At 38.3% G+C, this 24043-nt stretch overlaps 1 protein-coding gene across 3 annotated transcripts in view; it reads right to left on the bottom strand.

Annotated features, from left to right (window-relative positions):
• Nucleotides 1-222: 222 nt before the first annotated feature.
• LOC124171910 (ras association domain-containing protein 1-like) overlaps nucleotides 223-24043 on the bottom strand; it is a 61032-nt gene continuing 37211 nt past the window's right edge. For all 3 annotated transcript variants that reach the window (XM_046551321.1, XM_046551322.1, XM_046551323.1), the window contains 6 exons: nucleotides 12341-12489; nucleotides 10752-10913; nucleotides 8859-9046; nucleotides 8540-8655; nucleotides 4213-4328; nucleotides 223-3301 (listed from right to left, as the gene is read on the bottom strand). In XM_046551321.1, the coding sequence (XP_046407277.1) occupies nucleotides 3074-3301; nucleotides 4213-4328; nucleotides 8540-8655; nucleotides 8859-9046; nucleotides 10752-10913; nucleotides 12341-12489 (959 nt within the window). In that variant the 3' untranslated portion in view covers nucleotides 223-3073. The remainder of the gene's footprint in view (nucleotides 3302-4212; nucleotides 4329-8539; nucleotides 8656-8858; nucleotides 9047-10751; nucleotides 10914-12340; nucleotides 12490-24043) is intronic.

Below are 24043 nucleotides of genomic sequence, written 5' to 3'. Positions count from 1 at the left end.
TTCCATAATAAATTTTTATTTCAGACTTTTTCATGTCTTCCCTTACCAGTGTAAGCCCTGTAATATCTCCTCTTTCAAATTCATCATCAAAGTGCAATTCCCCTCTAAAATGTAAGGAACAGGAAAAAGTGATTCCCAATTCCCAAAAAACAAAATTTACCATACTGATTTTTTATACTGGTACATGGCATCGGGTCATAGGGGTTTTCAATAAAAGAGCCATTCTAAATAAATTTTTTAATATGAAAACATTATGATGTATATAGGTTATAAAACCTATAGGTTTTAATTTTCTGCAACATTTGAATAAAAGATCTACTCCAAATGTTAACAATGTAGTCATTGAGTAACAAAAAATGAATTCAGTAAGAGCTTATTTTTTTGATGATTTGAAATTTTAGGTGGGCCAAAGAAATTTACCATAAAAGTAATAAGAGTAAACAACAATGAATAGACACAAAAATTGCATACACATACACGCAGACACATATGAGTAAGGAAGTATAGATCATGACAATACAAATGAAATATAATGATTTTTTAAAAATATTCACTGAAACACTAAAATTTGTCGACTAGACTTGCATTAACAGCAGACAACAAGTGCACTCATATTAGCAAGGTTTAATTTTACCAACTATCACTCAAAGTTATAAATGGTTAAGATATGGCCAATTACAACACATAATGACCTTCAAACAAGTTTCTACAAGCTTACAATGAAAAGTAAACTTGGTACTTCAATTTCCCAATAAGAAATCCATAAATTAGTTTTGGCAGAGGTTGAAGTGATATTTTCAGCAAAATAATGTATTTTCTGATTAAATCAGAAATATACAATTCACTTTGCCCCACCACTCAAAACAGGTATGAACAACATTTAACATGAGTACAGAGCTCAACCTCATAAATCAGGCAGTAAACAAAATCTATTACGCTTAAAAAAAGTACATTCCTTTCAGGAAAAGTGTATCCCCAGGCATGCATGTCTACATCCTGGCAATTGGTTCAGCCTCACAAGCACCCATTAGGATGAAGAGATGCTGTTAATAGTATTCTTGGTTTTCTTCAAAGGCATCAACAACTGAGGCTATTATTGTCTTACAATTTGGAAGAAGTGAGTAAGAAGGAACTGAGTGTAGAATAATCATGATCAATTGGCCTATTCCTGAGTATTTATAGGGTATCATGTCATTAATCCCTTTCACTTGGACTTGACAATCCTACATTAAGCATTATAACCAATTACGCGAAACCAATGAATTTGAATCAGAAGAGAACTTCCCCTCACCTCTAATTTGAGTTCAGACCACTAAGCTGAAGATGAAGAGCTTAAATCTGCTGGCAGGGAAGAAAGAGATCATTTCAATCATGCAGCATCGGTGAACCGATGAAATACAGTATTAAGGTGGAAAAAAGGGTTATGGTCAAACAGTTTTAAATGAAGATGAAAGTACAGATTTGTTGTCATAATTTTAACCAAAGCTGACACTTTTCTATAAAGGAATAAATTATTCAGAGGGTTTGATGAATCATAAAATAGGACTGCAAAAATCCTCAGAATGCAAGTAAAAACTATTATTGAGCAGATTCAGTTTCTCTTAGCGGAGAAGGAAATAACAGCAAGAAATAGGCTTTCTACATCCCACTTTTCCTGGGTGTAGGAATGAAATCAATGAGGTTAAACATCAACTCCATCAATTTTTCATGCCCCAACTAGAAATCACTTCAAAAAATTCAGTGCATGAAGAACATTTTCCAATTCTATTGAATGACTAGTAATAATTGAATCTTTTGGAATATTAAGATGGTAATTATTAACAAACTAATAAAAATAGCTGATACTAATGGCACTCACACATAACTAATTTTATAATGCTTTTTACTTCTAATAAACAAGCCATTTTACTTCTTCCAAAGGTCAAACTAAGGAAAATGGCCTCAATAATGATTTGAAATGGATGCATGATATTTGATAACAGATTTATCAGCAGCCAATAAAGAGGTAATTTTATTAATGATGCAATAATATTGGATTTAAATCACTTATTAGAATTAACAAAATTTAAATAAGATATTTTAATACGAATAATGTCACTGAAGTTACTCATCTGCACTGATAGAATTAACATATATTTTAACAATTTCCTGACCTAACACTTGATATATGTATTTAAAATTGGGAGCAGTTAATTTAGAACAATAATATGACAGCTTTTTAAATTAACATTACATAAATATTTTTAACTGAATATATTTACAATACTTTGACCGGAGTTTAATTTTAGAGTGATCTATAGTTAAAATTATCATTTGTACCATTTGACTATTAGAATTCATGACTTGTATCACATGGTTTTTCAGTATTTTTCTCTGCAATGTAGTATTTTTATATTAGGCTTTCATTACAACTGCAATCCTAATCTTTACCCCAGTATTGACCAAAAATGGTCTTCCATCATTTCATGACTGGCAAATCTGCCATTGGTCATATTCCTTCCTACATCTTGGCTGGCAAGACTATTCCAGGCCAATTTTAAAAATCTGGCCTCTGATATAAACCAATTAAACATCTTATCATCAGACATACAAAGGATTTGAGTCTACATTAGCTCAGTTTCAGGCGATGCATAGCATTCTCACAGTTCTCAAAGCTTATTCCTGGAAGAAAATGCATCAACACTATGTTTTTTAAAGCTTTAAAGTTTTTAACATCCTCTGAAGACCTATTTCCAACATTACAGATTTTAAAGTTCTACGGCATTTAGAATTTCTTCCCTCAACAACAGTGCACACACTAAAGAGTTACCAAAGTCTCAACAGACAACAGGAATCCTTGGTTTACAAACTGCAAAAGCAAATACATACTGAAATCTACACTCAAGCCAGATTTTCTTTCCAGGTCTCAGTCACAGTATTAAGACATCTTAACACCACCAATTGTGGCAATTATTCCTGGGCTAACTGCTCTATTTTTCCCATAGTGCTTCACCATATAGCCAGAGTGAATCACCTCTGCCCTAATGGACAATATTAATTTCCTTTTCTCTTGACAATGTTCCACTAGCGTAGCTCACGACTTCCCTTGCTCAGCAATGATATCACTTGATGTACCAACAGTATCACATGATTCACATTGCAATGGGCAAGAGCTATTAGCTGCCTGAAGGTTATTCATTGCTTCCTGCAGTTTCAATGCCATTAGCTCATATTTATGTTCCACCCTCTTCTTGTACTCTTCCTCCTCTCGATCCAAAATACGCAGGAAATTTCCAAGTTCTGGAAGTGTGAAAGCTTCCCACTAAAAATAAGAAGTTGAAGAAATGAAACAAGGTGAGAGGTAACAATTGAGAAAGCAGTGACCCTCAAAAGCGTATTCAATCAGGGGTGCAGCTAGGAATTAAGGCTGGGGGGGTTTAGAAAACTAATTCAGACTAAGGACTCTTATAAATTACCAGACCCTCCCTTAATTACACCCATGAAAAATTGGGAAATCATTGAATATAATAATTAAATAATGGATCAGATAAATCAGGCAAGAAAAATCTTTCATTTTCTATCAAGAATTGAAGGATTTTATGCATATATTCTTACAAGACATCTTTTAATGAAAAGGATATCTTTTTTTGCAAGAATCTTTAGAATAGTAAGAATATTCTATGCTTAACACACTTTTCAGAGCCAAAATCAAACAGTCATACTTTGGTAACTGATCTTTTGTAGAATATCAGCAAACAAATCATTGTAAAGTTCAGGATTGGAATTTGAGACAATTTATAGTTTTACAATTTTTGTTAAGCAGAGGAATGTCATTAAATGTTTGCATAAGTCAAAAATGAAGACATTTAAATTTTTTCAAAATTCCTCCATGATTTTGGAGAAGATTTTAAATGTATGGCAATTCCAGGATTTTACAGAAACCTGGTAACTCTTGTGATGGCAGTATTTCATCTCTCCAAGGCAATAAATGAGATCATCGAACATCAGATTGCTGAATGCCACATGCTATTGGTTCATCCCTTTTGTGGAGGGCCCAATGAATTGTGGTCTATTTTTCAAATATGCTTTAGAACAATAGATGGCCGGAAAAACATGAGTACCCTTTGAGGAACATAAGTAATTTTGAATGCAGATCATATCATTTATCAAACATTTCAGAATCAGCACATCAAATAAAATAAAGTTGCATATTTTTATAAAAATTTAGCTCACCAAAATGTCCTCAGTTTCATTTTCTTGAAGGACAAACATTTTACTGCAATCTGTCTGATGCCACTTCAGTGCTAGCATCAGGGGTTTCTCACTTTCCGCAATTCTCCTCATTTTAGCTGCAAAAGAAACACAACTTTCAATACACTTCATGCCTTAAGTGTAATCAATGCAAAGAGTCAAAACAGCAGCAGAAAATCACCATCAGCCACTTAGCACACATTAATGTTAAGATCTCTTCCTCATAACATAATGCCTCAGGTATAACTAAGAATAAGGAAAACAAGTTATTTATGGCAGATATACCCTAAATTCTTAACTCTATCATGCACAAATTATGTTTTTTATTGAACATTTTCTAAGTTTATTAATGCCCACTAAGCATAAGGTAACTCATTGTGTATTATGCATACGAATGACTAGGTAGGTACTTTGAAAAAAAAATCTTTAAGCATTCAAATATTAAATCAGTAATTTGATGATATTGCTTGCAAACATCAATGGTTTCAAGAATATGAATTTCAGTAGTATCTCAGTATCCTTAAGCTGAGCCTAAAACTGCAGGTTAAAAAAATTCGCTTGACATTGATATTAAACATATCATTTAGCCACCTTTGATTTAGGCTAAAATTCTAAAATTTTCAGCCATCAAGGCTCAATGAAAAAATGATAGTGCACCACGAATGTTTCAATGTCATATATACATGCATTCTTTTATTGATATCCCATCAGGCCTGTACGGCATCCATTAGAGATTAATAGTCTATGAAAACTCAAACTCATCATTCCAAAATGCCATAGTTGACAACATTAGGCTACACATTTTGGTATTTTTTTCAGTACCCCCTCCCCAGAGCTTTTACCCTCATTGGGTATTTACCCTCCACAGATTCTTCACCTCCGGACTTCAGGTAGCTTAGAGTAATACATGGAGCTAAGGACACTCAAGCAAATGATAGCAAAAGGCCCATCAAAATTTTTCAAAATTGTTCTTCAAAGCCAGTTAACATTGGCTATCATTGGCTCCTCCCCCCTGAATTTTTTTGCCTGAGATGACAATCCACAATACATCTGCAGGGAAGACCACAAGCCTACGGGCATCGTGACACACTATTTTTTTCATATACAGTAAATTCCGGTTATTACGCGCCTCACTTTACCGCGGTTTCGGATATACCGCGGGTCTCACCATGTCCCCCGAGATGATTACATTGACCTTTTTTTTGAGGTAGGTAACTTTGTGGCGAATTTTATCTCGGCGTGACTACCGACGCGTTGCAACTTCAAGCGACTGTATTAACTCGGTTGGCGACGTATTCTATACATTGTTTCGTAGCCATAAAAAAACTCGGTAATGCCTGATCGGTCATTGTGTCTTGCGAACTCGAGCTGAAAAGTGTGTTGCACGGCCATAATAATTTTCGAGATTCTGGGAGATTGAGATAATTCTCATTCGTACGTTCGCACCGCGGCGCTCAAACCAAGGTAGGTACTCAATGCTCACAGGCTTCGAGCATTTAATAATGAATGGGCTGTTTTACCTTTGTCTTAATATGAATATGAAAATTACTTTTTTACGAAAATTTTCATTGATTTTAGGGTTAAAACGATGTCTGCCAAAAGGAAAACTTACACAATAAAAGAAAAGTTGGGCATAATCGACAGAGTGAAACGCGGTGATTCAAAATCAAGTTTATTCAGGGAGTTTGGTGTTCCTGAAGGAACTATTTGTGGTTGGATGAAAGAAGAAGTTAAATTACGATCATTCGTTGATCAAGTGGATGACGAAATAGGACTTGATAGAAAAAAGGCCAGATTGAGTGCTGCTGGTGATGTGGATGAATATTTGTTCACGTGGTTTGTTCAGAAGCGCAGTGAAGGTGTTCCATTATCTGGTCCACTTTTACAAGCACAGGCAATTAAATTAAATAAACAAATAGGTGGTGCACATGATTTTGTTGCTTCTGCTGGCTGGCTATCGAGGTGGAAAATTCGCCACGGGGTAGCGCAAGTTAACATGCAAGGAGAATCTCGTTCCAGTGACAGTGAAGCAGCTAGAGAATTCTGTGGGACTTTACGCAAGATGATTGATGAGGGTGAGTACACTGAAGAGCAATTGTATAACTGCGATGAAACCGCTCTCTACTACAGATTGCTTCCAACAAAATCACTTGATATTAAGAAGTCGGCAAATAAATCCGGAATAAAAATGAGCAAAGAAAGAGTGACTTTATTACTGTGCGCGAACAAATCAGGAAGTCACAAGTTAAAACCTCTGTGTATTGGTAAAAATCGAAGTCCTCGGTGCTTCAAGCACGTTAATATGACAGCACTACCCATAAATTACAAAAACAGTCAGAATGCCTGGATGACTCGAGACATTTTTTTATCTTGGTTCAATGAAGATTTTGTTCCGTCGGTTAAGAGCCACTTAAGATCAAAAAAGTTAGAAGAGAAGGCTCTACTTCTGTTAGATAACTGTCCGGCCCATCCGTCTTCTGAGCTCTTGATATCGAGGGATGGCAAAATAGTGGCTTCGTTTTTACCAAAAAATACGACAGCTCTTATTCAGCCCATGGATCAAGGGATAATTAGAGCATTTAAAGCCCATTATCGGCGGGAATTGCTCACTAGTGTCATAAATTCAGAACTGCAGGTACAAGAATATCTGAAAACAGTCACCCTGAAGAATATGGCTTATAATATTGGATTGGCATGGAAGAAAATAACTTCAGCTACAATCCTAAATTGCTGGTCAAAGTGCGAGTATACAGCGGGCGATACCATGGAAGACGAAGACGAGTTTTTGGGTTTCACGGAAGAGGACGCACGTGAAGCTTCAGATGTTCTTTCAAATAAACTATTTGTGAGTGATCTCGAGGCCTGGGTTCGCGAAGACGAGGAAACTCCTGTATCTGCTTATAAGAGTGACGAAGAAATTGTGGCTGCAGTCCAGAGCCGCGCAAAAACAGCTGCATCATCGGAAGATGAGAGCGAGAATGGAGAAGACGAATGTGAGGTCGAGATGCCAAAAATTGGCCATTTATTACATAATAATAGTGAATTGATGAATTGGTTGGAGGGACAAAGTGATTGCGATAGTATTCATCTGTTGCACTTGCAAAGCATAAAAAATTACGTGACAAAGAAAAGCCATCAACTATCGCGGCAAAAGAAAATATCCGAGTATTTTAGTAACTCCCGTTAAAGTAGAGTGTCTAAATCATAAAATAAATATTTTAATAATGTATTACGCAAATAAATTGGCTATAAAAATTACCTTTAAGGGTTTTTTTTATTGCTTCCCACGTATTTCCCGTTATAACGCGGTTGTCCGATAACGCGGGTGTAAACTATGTCCCCCTAGACCCGCGTTATAACCGAATTTTACTGTAGTTACATTCATGATATCTTCCAATAACCAAAAGAGAATTTCACTTTCAGCATTATTCAAACAAAATACATACGTACGTAGCTGATTTAATGAAATGCATGGCTTTCAAATGCATGCGAATTGAAAACAAAATATGTATCCGTGGAAACAACCTGAAATACCACCCCAGCTACCCCAAAACAAGTGTCAGGCTACAAGCCCGCTCACAGCCTGGTGGCTATGATAAATGTGAGAAAAGGCAGTTCGGATTGTCAGCAGAGCAAGTTACCTTTTCTCACATAACTGACTTCATGAGGAAGTTACACTACATTGCTTTGTAATGAGAAGCACTATTAAAAATGAGTTGCATATTGCAGTATGTAAAAATTGTATTTGACAAGTATAAATAATTAAAAGCATGTATTTTACAAAATGCCTGCTCATACCCAAGAGTAAAAACATAAGTAAAAATATTTGTTTGAACAAATGAGGTCACAAACACTGCCCGTATCTTCAAGCTTCTAATATTGCACTTCCCGCATTTTCATTCATGCGTCTGCCAGAGGAGATAGCTGAAGATGATGGTAGCCAATGTTAACAAGCTTTGAATAACAATTAAAAAATGACTGAGTAAGTAAACCAGTAAAATCCATCAATCTATTTCAGCGAGTATGAATGCAGCTCATATTTGGATTAATAAATGATGAAAGATGACAAATGGTCAGTTCCCAGAGCAACATAAGTCATACGAAACATTCTTCATTCTAAAGGCTTAATAGACTCTGGTTATGCATAACTGAATGCATGAAAATGGAGCTAATCCACTAATCTATAGTGCTTGAAAATAAAATAATCTTCCATTCAGAAATTGATTTTATAATGTAAGACATTTAAAGCAATTGGCTGCTATCCAACCATCCAATTCCTTAGGAGCAAAGGAAAATAATTAGCCCTTACCTTTATTAGCATCACCATCCTCATAATATCGCTCATAGAGGGCAAATTTTCTTGGATTATCCACAACTTTGAATTTTTTCAGCAGAGCAACAACAACCTCATGTGTGGTGGTTTCACTATTAAAGAAAAAAATCATGTCAGCTAATTCATCTCCGCTAAAATTATTACTACTCACTTGAGAAATTATATGAATAAATACTAGACAAAGCATTTCATTAGATCATTCACATTATGTAATGGTCACGAAATCTACACATTTCCAAGAGACACAGCAAATGGTACACTAACATTGTTCAAAGAATAAGAGTGAGAAACCAACCTTGTAATATGCAGAGCTTTTACAGTGTCTCGAGGTAAGTAAAATGATGTCAAAGTCTTTTCCAGAGTTTCATCTTCCTTGAGGATATCATATATAGATGGTGGTCTAGATCCTGCCACAACACTGATGGGTCGACTTAAATTTAAATGAACCCTAATAAAACCATGGAATGTTGTTCCATCTTCTTCCTAAAAATATTATTTGAAAGAAAAACATAGCTTGAAAAACCTATGTCCAAGAAAAAGAAGCAGAAAATAATACTGCTTTTATACTATTATACCTTCAGCAGGAAAAAAACTCAGTTAATCCAAGCATGAGAAATAAGCAAAGACAATAATCTTCATTATTATAATCAATAATAAACAATGATATTATTATGATGTAAAGCACCCATACAAGGTGATATTCAATACAGAAATTAATGTTACACCTTGGGTGATTTCCTTTACAAAACCTTAATTTTACTTATCAATATAATATAAAAAAGCGTGCAAGTAGCACTGCCAGATGTGATGCTCGTCACACATTGAATAGCAGTGAAATTAAGGGCCTTGCAGGGAAAAAGACAATGCATAGATATCTTTGTATGGTGGTTGTCTTAACTGCCGTAACGGTGAATAACAGGGAAAAAAGAAATCGTAACGTAAATTCAAATGAAAAACATGAGAAAAACCATTTAGAGGTGGTCTAAAACAGCTCTTGTCAAGGCATTGCCAAAGAAAAATCGGCAGAAACTTTAGATAATGTGATCAAAAATATTTTCCACTAATTTTGAATCACAAATACTGACATAAAAAGATTAATAGAACTATATGTATAGCGAAATGAATATTTTTAGAGGTCATTTACGATTAACTTCAGACATGGGAACAATAAAATAACACTCCCAAAAGTTAGCATTTCCCCGTAGTTAATATCAAAAATCAGTAAGGATTGACCCATGCACATTTCTTTGTAATCCAAAACAAATTCAAAGAAATTAATGAGAGAAATATATTACCAAGTCACTCATGAACAAACGAGACGCTAGATGTTTCACCACACTTTGTTTTTGCTGCATAGCTTCAGCCATGAATGACATGGTACTGTAATACCTGCATGATTTCTCTGCCATTCAGTAATTAGAGAAATCACTCACTAGCATTACAAAAATTAAAAAAAAATACGAAATTCTGAAGGTTCCACTCATAAGAATGCCAGCACAAGAAATCTTTTCAACTAAGACGAGAGACCTTCCTGTCACTACTGTAAGAGCAGCCTCCTTATCAGCAGGAAAACCACCTTCTTATCACTTCAAAACAGGATACAGAATTTTGAGAGGTTGAAAACCCAGAGATAGACTTGCACGGATACCATGATATTAGGAGCTTTAGAATCAAATAGAGGAGACATAAATCCTGGCAATTAGAACATTTGTGGATGGAGATTAATTAACTTTCCTAGGAAAGGGTAAGGGCAAAGCAATTCTCAGGTTGTATTTAAACTTGTGAATAGGATATAAGTAAATGCTTTTACAGAGATGGCAATGTTGATACTGAATTTTGATATCACCATCACGTGGGACAAAATTTAAACTATAAAATATATATTTAACCTTTCAATTGGACACTTTTTATTTGAGTCGAGGAAAATTATTATTTTTTACTATTAAACCTTAATAGGGTCATTTACTAAAATCCAAAACGATTCATTAAAAGAATTCCGTAGATAAGAAGGAAAGATAAGTTACGGGGAAAAAAACCTTCAATATTCAGCCATTATCTTCAAGGGCTACCAAAATGAGAAATATGTGATCACATGTACTTTCCTTAGGATATGCAGACCTTGAAAGAAAACCCTTATCTGACAAGAATTTTCAACCAACTCTTACCGATAGAGGATATTAGAACATACCAATGTCATCCCTAGGCCTGGGGGGGCAGCACTTGTATAGTCATCCACAAGACATTTCAACTCCTCCACGGACTGCCACATCACATCACCAGTCCTCTCTGGAGTTTGCTCTCCACTACAACTCGATGTCTCAGTAGAAGAATCCCCTTCTGATGCATCACACTAATAATAAATACAAAAGCCCAATATAAAAATTAAAATATACGCACACTGCAAGGCCAGTAATAATGTTAAAAATTAGAATTCTTGCATGCATGAACAGAAATTATTTTCCTCTTGGTATTAGAAGGAGACAACTGACAAATTTGCACCACAAAGGAACGGTTGGGAGGGAAGGTTGGAGAGAAACCCAGCGACTGCATTAGCCTGCTCTAAACAAAAGGTGCCATGGTGGCTATAGGTTAGCGTCCCATTTGATGGACAGAGTGGTGTACTTAAAGTGCCTTCCACAAATTACTAAAGTGAGGAGGATTGGGTAATCTCTTAATAGTCTCTCCCACCGCTGGAATTTGAACCCAGACCGACTAGGTGGGAAGTCAACACACTAGGCACCACACCAACCTAATATGTACTCTTTTTTAATCTTATTTTCAACCGAATTGCTAGCATATTTACTGCAACTTGAAAATTACCAAAAACTTGCAAATCCCCAATCCTCGGGCATTCAACAATTGCACACCTGAATTTTTGCCGATCATATTCAACAATTTCAACTAATATTTCTCAGATAACGATGGTAAATTGGGAGAGGTGACTAATAATGAAAAACATTTCCTCAATTGAGACTACATACATGTGGTTGCTCAACTTTACCCTTTCGAGCCATTGCCAGATTTGAGTGGTGGAAAATGAGTTGAAGGCTTAAGTACAGGGCCTATAAAGCAAGCCTAATCTCTCACTAATCTGGGTCTAAGAAGGATAGAGGCATGCCTGAGTTTAATATTACTTCCCATCCCCTCTATCAGACATAGCCGCCTTTCACTCTTTCGCTTAGGAAAAACTTAGTCAGCAGGAGATAACTCTTGCTTGTTTGCTTTGGAAAATCTACTTTGGCTGTAGCCAGTGTTAAGTGCGAAAGGTTGAAGTGACCATCATATGAAGCTACTTTAAGCATCAACAGCCCCTTAAAACATTCCTCCCAATATCATGAATCATTCCATGAACTTCAGAAAATAAACTCTCTATTCTACAACAATGTGATTCTTTAAGCACTAAAAAAAAACAAGACAATAAGTGGCTAAGACTTCCAGTGAGGACTATGCATAACTCGAGACATCAAGTATAAATAAAAGCCACTATATGGATCAATGCCAGTCCATCCTAATTTTATTTGCTGGCCACTGAAATTGATCGCATCTTATTTACATCAATTTGGAGAAACTTCCAGAAAATTATGCACGTGAATAGTATTATTGAAAATGAATTTTTGAAAAATGAAGTCATTTGAGCTGATGTAGTCTCTCAATTCAAACTAACAACGATTAACAATTGCAGAGATTTTAAATGCAAAAAAAAGCTTTTCATTTGCATTGATCCTGCCATCAATGATATTCTAAATTACTAACATTTTTAATTATCAGACCATGTACCTTAGATGTTTCAGCTTCTGTGGTGTCATCACCTGCATCGCTGCTATCAGATGTTGAAACCTCCTTGGCTTCTGTGGCTCCAGACTCAAATGCACGGCAGTCCAAGGTAACAAAGTCTCGGCATTGTGGGTGGCATGTGTAATGGCAATCTGAAAAACAATGCAAAAGTGAGGGTAAAATTGAGAGAAAATAAGGAACACAAATGTTGAAAAGAAGCACTGTGTATCAAATGGTAGGTTAACAGTATGAGGGATGGATGTTCACCCCACAGTGATGAACAACTTCATTTGAGAAAATACAACATGGCAATGAATGATAAATATATTTTCTTTCAAATCTGGCAATGCACCACAAGATCAAATCAATTTTATAGTAATTATTTATTCCTGCAGGTCGTGTTTTTCTCCAAGATAACTTTGCGTTGCAACTAAAATACAAATTTAAGTGGGAACGCACTAACCATTGAACAACGGCCTATAAATGAAAATATAGGACAATTAATAAATTAAAAAGTATGAATAACAAGTAAATATTGAGTGCCTTGACTATTCCTGTATTCCCTCGATTCAATAACTTTTCCTTTTCAAATAAGCTTAAGCCATAAGTCGAAGCACCTTACATTCAAAATGCATCTGTCACAAATAAATAAGATTCATCTCCTCAAAAGTTAATGACTACGATTAAGAACATTATTTCACCCAGAACAGGGTGATCCTACATATACATAACCTTAACAATATCCCTGGATGACTCAAGTACCTGATTACTGCAACTCTTCGAAAGAGTAAGTTACATATTCATAAACATACAGGCTTGTAATTACAAAGTTCGTTAAATGTTTTGCAGCAGAGAAAAGCATATTACGAGCAATGTAATAACAAAGTGATCATAAACAGAGACTATTAAAGCCACTAATAACAGGTGGTTAGAGAGTTTCCAAGAGTTACCCTGAGAAATCGAGAAAGGGAACACAGAAATCGGGCATCTGCATCAATATACTCCAGACAGAATGCGTCAGAGTGACCACAGTCAAATATTCCACCTCTCAGTAGCAAAAAAATGTAGCGCTCCATGCGTAGAACCATTAAAAGCAATAAAACGATTCCGAAAATCTTCACCATCGGCACAACTCGAACCTTGACCTATGGGATGGAGAGTCATTGGTGGGCGACCAGAGAGTTTCGACCCCTTGAAGAGAACCCAGGGGCGCAAAACGGCCCATCCACAACGGCAATAGCGCTGACCACCGCCGGACACCTACCATCGAGGACGCAGGCCACTCGGAAGCAGCGGTCGAGGGGACAGTAGGCCAGGTAGAGGCAGGCGGAGGGGGCGGCACCTTCCGGCCCCGCAGACTCCATCGCCTCGGCGCGAGTGCGAGTTGCCGCGCGCGGAGCGGCCGCCGCCCGCACCCCTCCCCTGCCGCACCCCTCGGCGCCTCGACCGAACGAAAATAGGCCCGGGCAATGCGCGGAATTCGGCCGTGGATTCAGCAAATGGCCGTTTGCCGCTCTTTCGCCATGCGGGCACGCCGTCTGGGCCGCGCAATGGACGCCGCCGCGACCCTCACCCGTGGAATGGGGAAAGCGCGGGGAGGCCGAGTCGTCGACACACGCCAAATGACAATGTCCCAAAATCTAGGCTACGAAATTCGCATATCGTGAGCGCTCAAAATAAATGCCTTCAAAATCGGGACCAGGAAAGGTGCAAAAACTGGTATCCACTCACCGCGCGAAGCCTCGATCGAATGCACGAAGAAAATATTTTTAAGCATTTCATGAAATTTTTTGACCCATCCCCCTCAGTGGTGTAGCCAGGAATTTCGTTCGTGAGGGGTGGGGTCAATAACCATTGGAGTCCGGGGTAAACTTTTTTAAAAACAGGGTACTAAGTAGAGGGTGGGGGAGGGCTCCGGACCCCCAAGTCCCCCCTCAAACCTTTACCCTTACCCCATAATCCTGACGCGTATATAGCAACACCAAATTATGGTATTAAATACAAGGCGTTAAAAGGCAATACGATGATGACATCTAGAAACGACTAAACCTCCAGCGTCCCTTGTTGCATACTCTTATTTTCACCCTCTGCATATCAGCAACGTCCCATATGGGACAATAGGGCTCACTTTAAGACCTACTCTTCTTCACAATTTCCATAACTTTCACTTCCTTATCGACCACTAGTATTATTAATTACCACGGTGAAGTGAGAATTGCATCGCCAGCATTCATCATATTAAATAAGGATTCATTATAAGTTACCTTATTACTGTCGTAAAATGTCTCCAAAATTCCTCATTCTAAATTATCAACTATTTCATTTATAAATCCCATTCAAAGTTATTTTGGTTTTAGGTTTATATCTCATTGAAGCTGTAATTTGAATTATTTTCCTTCTAATACCACTTCCACTCTTACATAACAGTATCCTCCCTTGTCCATCTCCAACCAGCGAGCCTTCCACTGACTTCTGCGTCCATGCTTCCTTCCCCGAGGATCGCACTTTTCCGACACAGAGGAATTCGCCCATCAAAGCTCCATAACATCACACAACCTGCTGCATCCTGAGAGGAACAGTAAGACAATGCGCATTGACCGACGATGAAAATATAATAAGGTTACCACATACACACCCTGTGGATAACATCACAATTCAACAGATTCGCGAAATGAAAATTTTAGCGAGGAAAATAGATCACCCGGTGATTGGCGTTCATGAGCGATACTCATGTTCTCAAGGAGGAAAACAACCTAACTCGAGGGTTATGTCTCTATTCATTCTCATGACCAAAAACGAAAAATTTCATTACAAACCATAATAAAAAGAAAAAATACATACATTTATCCTCAGTCATATTAATTCATCCCCACAAACTGGGGAGCGACGTATGACAATTACGGCGCAATACCTATCACAAAGATTTGCATTCAATTTACTTAAAATAACTCCGTGAAAGTTCCAATCTCTCGTTGATAATCTTGATTAAGGAAACTAACATCTGCGACTGGACAAAATGAAGCGAAATTCAAGGACATGCCAAATGGACCCCCAAGAAAATGGGTTAATTCTATGACGGGTTACATAGAATATTGACCGTGCACACAACCGTACTACAGGAATAAAATTGACTTAGCATTTCTTCAAAGTATAGAGGATAACTTAGCTGATATTAACCAACCCAGGCAAACAATGGCAAATACAAATTAGATTTACTTTTTAAATTAAATTTTAAGATCGAACGCTGAGGACCAGAAAATACTACAGGAAATAATACTCCAGAAGAGAGGAGGACGAAATCAAGTATTTCAGTCAACGCTTTCAAAAGTTACACAATATTTAACCAGACGTCAAGTTGCACAGAGAAAAAGGATGTCCAGTCATCGAAAATAAACAGAGAATGGTGACAAAATTAATAGTACCACTGATAGTGAAAACCATGATAGAAAAAGAAACTAGAACTGAATTCGGTTTTGTTTATTCCTACTACAAATTACCTAAAATAAATTTTAAAAGCTTGCATAAAATTCTGCCTTCTTCAGGATGAGTAAGCAAAGACATAAAAACGGAATTACAGTAAAACAAGACAGTATAGAGACTTCGAAAAAATTATACTAAAGAAGTATATACTACGCTGCACTGCTGCACACCACTTCACCACTGGTGACATTTCACAAAACATACTTCCTGCCCACAAATGGACCGAGGAAAAAAATTATTCGGGATATGAAAGAGTATGAGTATTGCCAGGTTTTGGGAGAGAGTGGAAAAGATAAGAGCAAGAGAATTAAAGAGGCCTTCAGAGAGGCCAAGGTCCACATCGTGCTGTAGCGATGGGATAAGGACACAAGTACTCGCGGATTCTTCTGGGGTTTCGCCGGGAAGGAACTACTAGAAGCATTTGCTGGAAAATCACTCGATTTTGCAAACACGTAGCTGTAATTTTATGCTGTCATTACCACATTAAATTCTCAAAATCTAATTTCCTAAGGACCCATTAAGTAGGCATAGGAGGTACCAGAATATAAACGAGATTTTTAGGATAAAACGAGGCCTTCACGATTATTGCAACAGACGAGGGACATATAGCCTAAGACTCTTCAAGTAAAAAAGCACATTTTCCGTCACCATTTCTTAACTAAATCCTCAAATGAAATTTCTTGTTAATACATCGATACCTCCACTTCAAAAACCCTCAACAATCGCCCACCGAATCAAATTCACTCATCTAGTACTACTAGGGCTTCTAGATGAGCGGATTTGATTCAGTGGGCGATTGTTGAGCGTTTGTGCAGTGGAGGTATCGACATAAACCATCTAAAGGCCTGTTTACACGGTACATTAGCTAGTACAAAGTAATGTAGGTATACATGCAGGAACGCGAGAATGAACGTCAATAATCACCGTATAACCACCCAACTTGTGGGAATGCACGAACAGAAAATAGAACCTGTTCTGATTTGATTTATGCATCCGTACATGTTCCGTTCCACCAAAGTCGTTCATGCAATGCAAGACATTAATTCGTGCGTGTTAATACTTCGAGTAAACAGGCTGCTGAAGACGATGGAGATTTCTAATTGTATATACATGATTTTCATAAGCAAATGAGGAAAAAGGAAATGCCAGTCTTCGCGAGAATGACTATGCACGAAACAGAGGAAGCCTAGCCTCCTTCAAGTACGTGAGTATATCTTCTGTCACCATTTTAGAATGAAGTTCTCAAAATAGCATTTTCCGTTTATATGTGGATCTACTAAAGAGACCAAAAGAATATCTGAATACCCATAAGAATTTTAGAATAACCCGAGGAACAGAGGAAATGCCAATCTTCGCGTTAGTGACTTTGGACGCAGGAAAGTAACTGGAGAGGGGGAGCTCTGGATGCTTCGGGCCCGCGAAAGTTTTACCCTAGCGGCGACTACCCAAGATAATGCTGAGGATATCACAAGCCCCAGGATGCCTATACTCATACACTAATTTTTCGATGTAGTTTTATTTCATAATTTCTGCCAATAACCAATGATGAACTTAACTTTCCGTACTATGCAAACGATATAGAGGGTTTTCATAAAATAATGGTGCGGTTTTGAACATGGTTCATATGAAAACAGAATTATTTGCAGTTCGTGTTTTTTATACTTCGAATTTGCCTTCTCAAACTGTTTTTTAAATAATAAATACATTTCAATACGTGGGGGCTTTGTCGCTCAACAAGAGAGAAACCCGGCGTCGACATACGCTTAAAGGCGCCAAGGTGACCACGGCTTGTCCCATCTGACGGACGGAGTGCTGCGCTTAAGTGCCATCTTCTAGTCACTCAAACATGGATCGTGCAGCCTCTGAAAAATCTCTGCCCCCCTATCCCTACTATTTTCCTATGAATGACTGAAACCGCACCATTCTTTTATGTCAACTCTGTATAGAGCTGATTTAAGGAAATTTATGGTTTTACGATGCGTGCGAATTGACAACAAAGTATCAGAACAGGCAACCATATGCCGCTCAAGCTCTCCCCGAAACAAACTTTTGGCCATTTGACTGTATGGATGAGACCGGAAATGTCAATTTTTGCCAAAATTATTAAGCAAAATTCTCAAAATAAAATTTTCAGTTTAAACATGATTAAGATTTAAGGGCCGATTTAAGATTAAGATGAGGGCCGATTAAGAAGATTTTTGAACATCCTCATGGAAAGTGAAAAAAATAAACTTTGCTAGGTTCATTAATATATTTGAAAAAGCACGACCGGTTACATCGTCAGGTTAGTTATAATAACCAGATCGTGATTTTTCATTTATATTAGTGAACCTAACAAAGTTTATTTTTTTAATTTTCCAAAATGGAAAGGTTTTACACGGTTAAGCCTGAATTCATCTGTTATGTATCCTCATGGATATTTGGACAAGAATGAGGACCAGCCAGTCTTCGCCGGAGTTGCATCGCACGAGGCGCGGTGGAAATGTGTCGCAAATGAAGCAGGAGAGGAGCCGAGCCAGCATCCGGATGAGTTATTTTGGAATGGCGATCAGTGACGCTCTCACCGCCCCATCTCCGATTTTAACCTTCCAGCAAGATTCTATCTATCTCTCTGAGGGTGGCCTTGAAACCATGGCACCGCGGTGAGAGGGTCGATCCCGAGCCCCTAACGGAAAAGGCCTATCTGGGTCCGGGCCAGCGCCAAGGATTTGGAAGGACTGTGTGGCCTACAAGGTGTATATAGTTGGTTCATCGCCAAACGGGCGATCTTGAAAATCGCTACGTCCTTGAACTCAGTCGATCCTTTGCATAGCATCTCCTGTATACTTTTGCCATAATATGCAAAACGCAAGAGTACTCCTATATATCCGAGAGGTGTATGAATGAATAAAATTTAATAAAGATACGAAAATCAGAATTTCAACATTGACAATGTGAGTTACCCGGAGCGCATAACGCACTTTAATATCATGCAATTCACCTAAATGCAATTTTGTGGATTAGTCGAGTTTCACCATCCGTGAAGAGCGGTTTCAGTCATGCATCGTCGTGATAACGGGGAGTTCACTTTAAATACGACCTTGCGAATCTTATGACTTCCCCACAGAGGTTAGGCATTCCATTAATTTGGGTTATCAATATTTTCGGATTAATGCTACCATCTTTGACACCAGCAACGATGAATGACCACCTCTGTTAGTGCCATTGCTGGAATCACTGACCCCAAAGCATCGGACGCCGAAGTTAGCAAACCCCAAGGGAATAACTCCCCAAGTCAACTCACTCTTCCTTAAGATGTCTGGATTTAGGAGACAGCATTCAATCACGCATGTGGAGCTCTATTATGAAATACCCAAGGAGTGAAGTGATTTTGCACGTGACACCGATCGTCGGAGTGCGCAAAAACCTTAAAATAATTGTGGAGGAAAAACTTTTGTCGTAAATAGACTCGGATTCAAGGGCGTACCCAGGATCAAAACTAGGGGGGGGGGCAAGCCATGGTTGTTCAAGTTATAGGTAAGTTTATCGCAAGGAAAAGGTGAATGAAACCAAAATTTTAAGGAAACTGTAACAGCTTTTTATTAGTTTTTAAAATTATTTGCTTGAAAAAATACCATTTTCATTAAAAGACATTGGCAATTTTTGCTTCTGGGGGGGGGGAGCTGCCCCCTCCTGCCCCTCGCTGGGTGGCCCACGCTCGGGTTCATGAAAGAAGAGTAGAAGCCAGCAAGGAAATGGAGACTTTGGCTCTCTCAATCTCGTAAGTATCGCGACATTGTACTGAGCGGTACACTGAGGTGCAAAGCATTACAGAAGCATTTTCAACATTCTGTGAACTGAGCCCAGCAATAATAACCGACCAGGCTCCTTCAGCCCGAACAGGCAAAAAATACTTTCGTCGCGTCATTTACGGTAGAAAAGAGTAAAAGACGGTGATACGTTGTTGATTACAAGCAGTCAATAAGATGATCAATATTTTCATTTACCTAAACTATGATTTTTCCTGAGACAACATAGCGATAGGAGAGTAGTGGAAATTTTAAGTGTAAAGATAGGATTAAAAAAACATCAGAATCACTTTCACGGGTCAACTTGATTGATAGATTTAAGGGACGAAGGCACAATAAACAGAAATATGGAAATATTTCTTTTGCATATTTAGGATGCGTCTACCACTGTGCAATCCGTCGACTTTCGCCCTTGTCCATATTGTTGTAACTGCGTTAATGGGGAATCAGTACTCTAGTTCCAGAGAATATTCTATTCTCTAAAAATTGAAGACTACAAATAAAAATAGACAATGAGAATACATTCATAAGGCTTCAATTTACTAACTCTTTCCATTTAATTTAATGATATCAGCATTATTTATGATTCCCGTAGTTTCAAATTGATCCCAGCTTTCTAATATTGACCAGCCACGTTGAGGCGGATTTAATTAGAGGCAGGGTTGCCATAATCCCAAACAGGGTCTTTCGCTCATTGTTAGATCTGAAATGGCAATATGGTAGTTTCCTGCATTAAAGAAAACATTGATTGCGATTCGTTACCCACCACTTTTGTATTATTATATATACAAATTATTTGGCTTTAGAAATCGAAGTTTAGACGAATGTCATTGGTCAATTTTAACCTCATTTTGAAAAAGGCCACATTGGCGCCCATGCGATGCAACTCCACGTGACGTCACGGGGATGCCGTACGAGTAGTCAGGAGTTTTATATCATCTGAGATTACCAATGCATGCATGTGGCACAGAGCTCAGGGAAACATATCCTAATAATCACTTATTAAAAATGCCTATGGTCGGAAAGTTTCCTTCGTTTGATAAGGTATGAATAATCCTTATTTAAGCCAAGCGCTACCTGCTAGCAGGGTACTCAGCAACCTTCTAGCAGCCTGCATCGTAGCAGCGCACACATCCTCGGCCCAAGGTGGCATCATACGGCGGCAGCCGGAACCAGAATGACGTCACACGGACTTTTCCCAGCATTCATACTTAGCCGTCGCGTTTCCGCGCGCTTGAAATTTTTCACTTTTCATTTAATCGCGAAAAATAGATATTGTCATTTAAAAATCTAAAAGCGTGAAATACGTACTGCAGGGGTAATAATCTTACGATTTTGGCAATAAAAACAATAGAAGCCACTCTATTCATTAACCCTTTCGCGCCGAATCCTGCACCTGTGCGGCGAGGATTTTTTTTCCTCAACTACGAATGCCACACCAGTGCGTCCTGAATGTTCTTACCCTAACCAACGAATGCCGCGCCTGTGCGGCACAGGTCGAAAAAAGTGACCGTGGCGGACACAATAGACCCACGGACGCGGTCGCCCCTTGTGATCCGCCTTAGCGCGAGCCCAGTCCCTTCTTCGGCCGCTCAGGTCGACCCTTTCCTATCCTCTCCACGCGGTCAACTACTGTTATTTGCAGTGTGTTTTCCAAAAAAATATTTGTTGCTTACTTTTGAAATCCAATGCTAGAAATGAATTCATCTTTTTTTGCTGACCACATGGAAATTTCAAACGAAATTCTAACGTTAATATCAACAGAGTTATAGAACAACTAGTAAATATACTAAGTCCGTCTATATAAACGTTAGAACTTCGTTTAAAATTTCTGCAAGCTCAGAAAAAAACAAGAAATTCATTTTGAATTTAAAAAAATCGATACGAACAACAAGAATTTGCATATATTCTGCGTAAATATTTTAGCTAGTTGACCGCGGAAGAGTCGTCCTAGGAAGGGGCTTTTAATCCCTCTAGGGTCTGGGACAGAGGCCGAGGAAAAGGATCGGCGCCCCACAGAGTTGGGTCCAAAAATGTTTCGGGAGGGACCCACTGTCTTAGTCGACGCGGAAAGGCTTCATACAGAGGAGTAAAGAAAACTTTCAAGAGACTCGTATTGAGGAAGAATTTCCTTCAACGAAGGTCCGGCGCGAAAGGCTAATAATTCGAGACATTGAAAGGAGAGATACGTTACGACGAAAAAATCTTCCACATTCAACCAGTCTCTCAAAATTTTAAGATATATAAACGAGGAAACTTCCCCCACTTTTCATGAGCTGGTGACGTAATTAGTACTAGTCCATACCCTCGTTCAGCGAGAAGCGGTCCCTGAATGAAGGAATCCGTACGAGAGTAAAAATAACAACGAACACCGCGAGGCTATACGCGAGGCCCAGGAGCTACTAATTGAAATATGCTTTCAACCACCCGGCAGGAGTCGGTCACGTCATTAACTTATCTGCGAAAAGAATAAGGCTGCCGATTTTTCACCACGAATAGCTAGAAAAGTAGGCGAAGGATCGAAATACGGAAAAATACAGGTCAATTATTTTCTAATTCTATCATAATCAAGGAAAAAAAATAATGCAGAACGGGTCCATTCAATCCTCAACTTTCCCCAGACAGTAAATCTTATTTCTCTTGAATTTATCACTCTCTCCTTTCGATCATTGCATTACAATTAGAAGAATTAGAGTTAATATAATACCAAAGTTTACTATAAATATGTTCCAATCCTTTTAAAAATGTACTTATTTACAATGACCTCGCACAAAAACAGCAACTCGTAAACTTAATTTCAGTCCTACAGAAGTCACAAATTCGTAGGCCCTCAGCCAGCGAACAGCGCAACGGTTCTTTCTGATTCGCGCGTCATGACAAATTTTCAATTTTTTTGAAAGAGATCCTCTTTTCCCTGATTACAATGATTTCCCTCACCTGCATCAACACTTAAGGCTGAGGTCCACTAGACGATTTCAGTTCATGATAAGTTTGTTTCGTTCCCGAAATTGGTATTTGGGGAAGGCACGCACAGTCGTATTATTTAATCCATGCGGGATGGGAAGGTATAGAATGGCGGAGAGAAACCAGAATTTGGTCTTAACCTTCTCTAGATTGAAATCACCAGGAGGACCACGGTCTAACGTTCCTTTCGACGGACGGAGAGTTGAACTAGAGGAACTCCATACACAGCTCACGTAGGGATCGAGCTTCCTCTGAAAAACCTATGCTATCATCGACATCAGATCCCAGCCCCCAGGATGGAAACCCAATACAATATCCAGTGCACTACAGATACCCACTTTAAATTCCCATTTTCTAACTCATTTTATCGTGGTAATAGGGTAGTTTCCTTCATCAAAGAAAACGAAAGGCATTGATTCCAATTCGTTACCCAACATTAGTGTATTCATGATGTACAAATTATTTGATTTTAGAAATACCGGTTTATACGAATGGCAAGGGTCAATTTTATCCTCATTTGAAAAAGGCCAGATTGGCGCCCATGCGATGCCACTCCACGTGACGTCACAGGGACCTAGTTCCTATACGAGTAGATAGGAGTTTTACATCGTCTGAGGTTACTAATGCATGCATGAGGTACAGAGCTCAGGGAAACATCTCTTAATAATTACACATTAAAAATACCTAAGCTCGGAAAGTTTCCTTCGTTTGATAGGGGAATAATAATCCTTATTTAAGCCAAGCGCTACCAGCTAGCATGGTACTCTGCTACCTGCTAGCATCCTGCGTCGTATCAGCGCTAAGAGCCTCGCCCCAAGGTCACCTCACTTGCGGCAGCGGGAACCTGAACGACGTCACACGGAGTTTTCCCGGCATTCATACTTAGCCGTCGCGATTTCGCGCGCTTGAAAATTTTCACTTTTCATTTAATCGCGAAAAAATATATATCTTCATATAAAACTTTAAGAGCGTGAAATACATACTCCAGGAGTAATAATCTTTCGATTTGGGCAATAAAAAAATAGGAAACCACCCTATTGTAGCCATAGACGACGGCTCTTCTTCCACAACAAAAAAAAAGACAACACTCGGAAAACTGCTCCACTTAAATTCGAATAAACGATTCCTTACGAGTTTAATACACATTTTCCAGTAACCAGGACGGTGTCACGAGCTCGAGCTAAAAATTTGTTGCAAAGAAAGTCTGGAAATAAAATATTTACATGGTACAAAAAAAAACAGAAATTTCTCATAGAGACCTGTTTGGGGGCTAGTATGAAGTCGCCAGCTATTTATCAGAAAGAACCGCTAGGGAGACGGAAACGTAGGTGGATATTACCGAAGTAAAGATAGACTAGGTAAGGTTATTTTAAATCTTGGGGGGAGGAAATGGAAATTCATATTCGATATACAGAGGAAATATACAATGCCAAATTTAGGAACCCCCCAAATTCTTCTTAGCTCGCGACCTCTT

Source organism: Ischnura elegans, chromosome X (assembly GCF_921293095.1).
Source record: "Ischnura elegans chromosome X, ioIscEleg1.1, whole genome shotgun sequence".
NCBI classification, from domain to species: Eukaryota; Metazoa; Arthropoda; class Insecta; order Odonata; family Coenagrionidae; genus Ischnura; species Ischnura elegans.
Note: the sequence above shows the minus strand (reverse complement) of the source record. Positions and strands in the feature narration are given on the sequence as shown.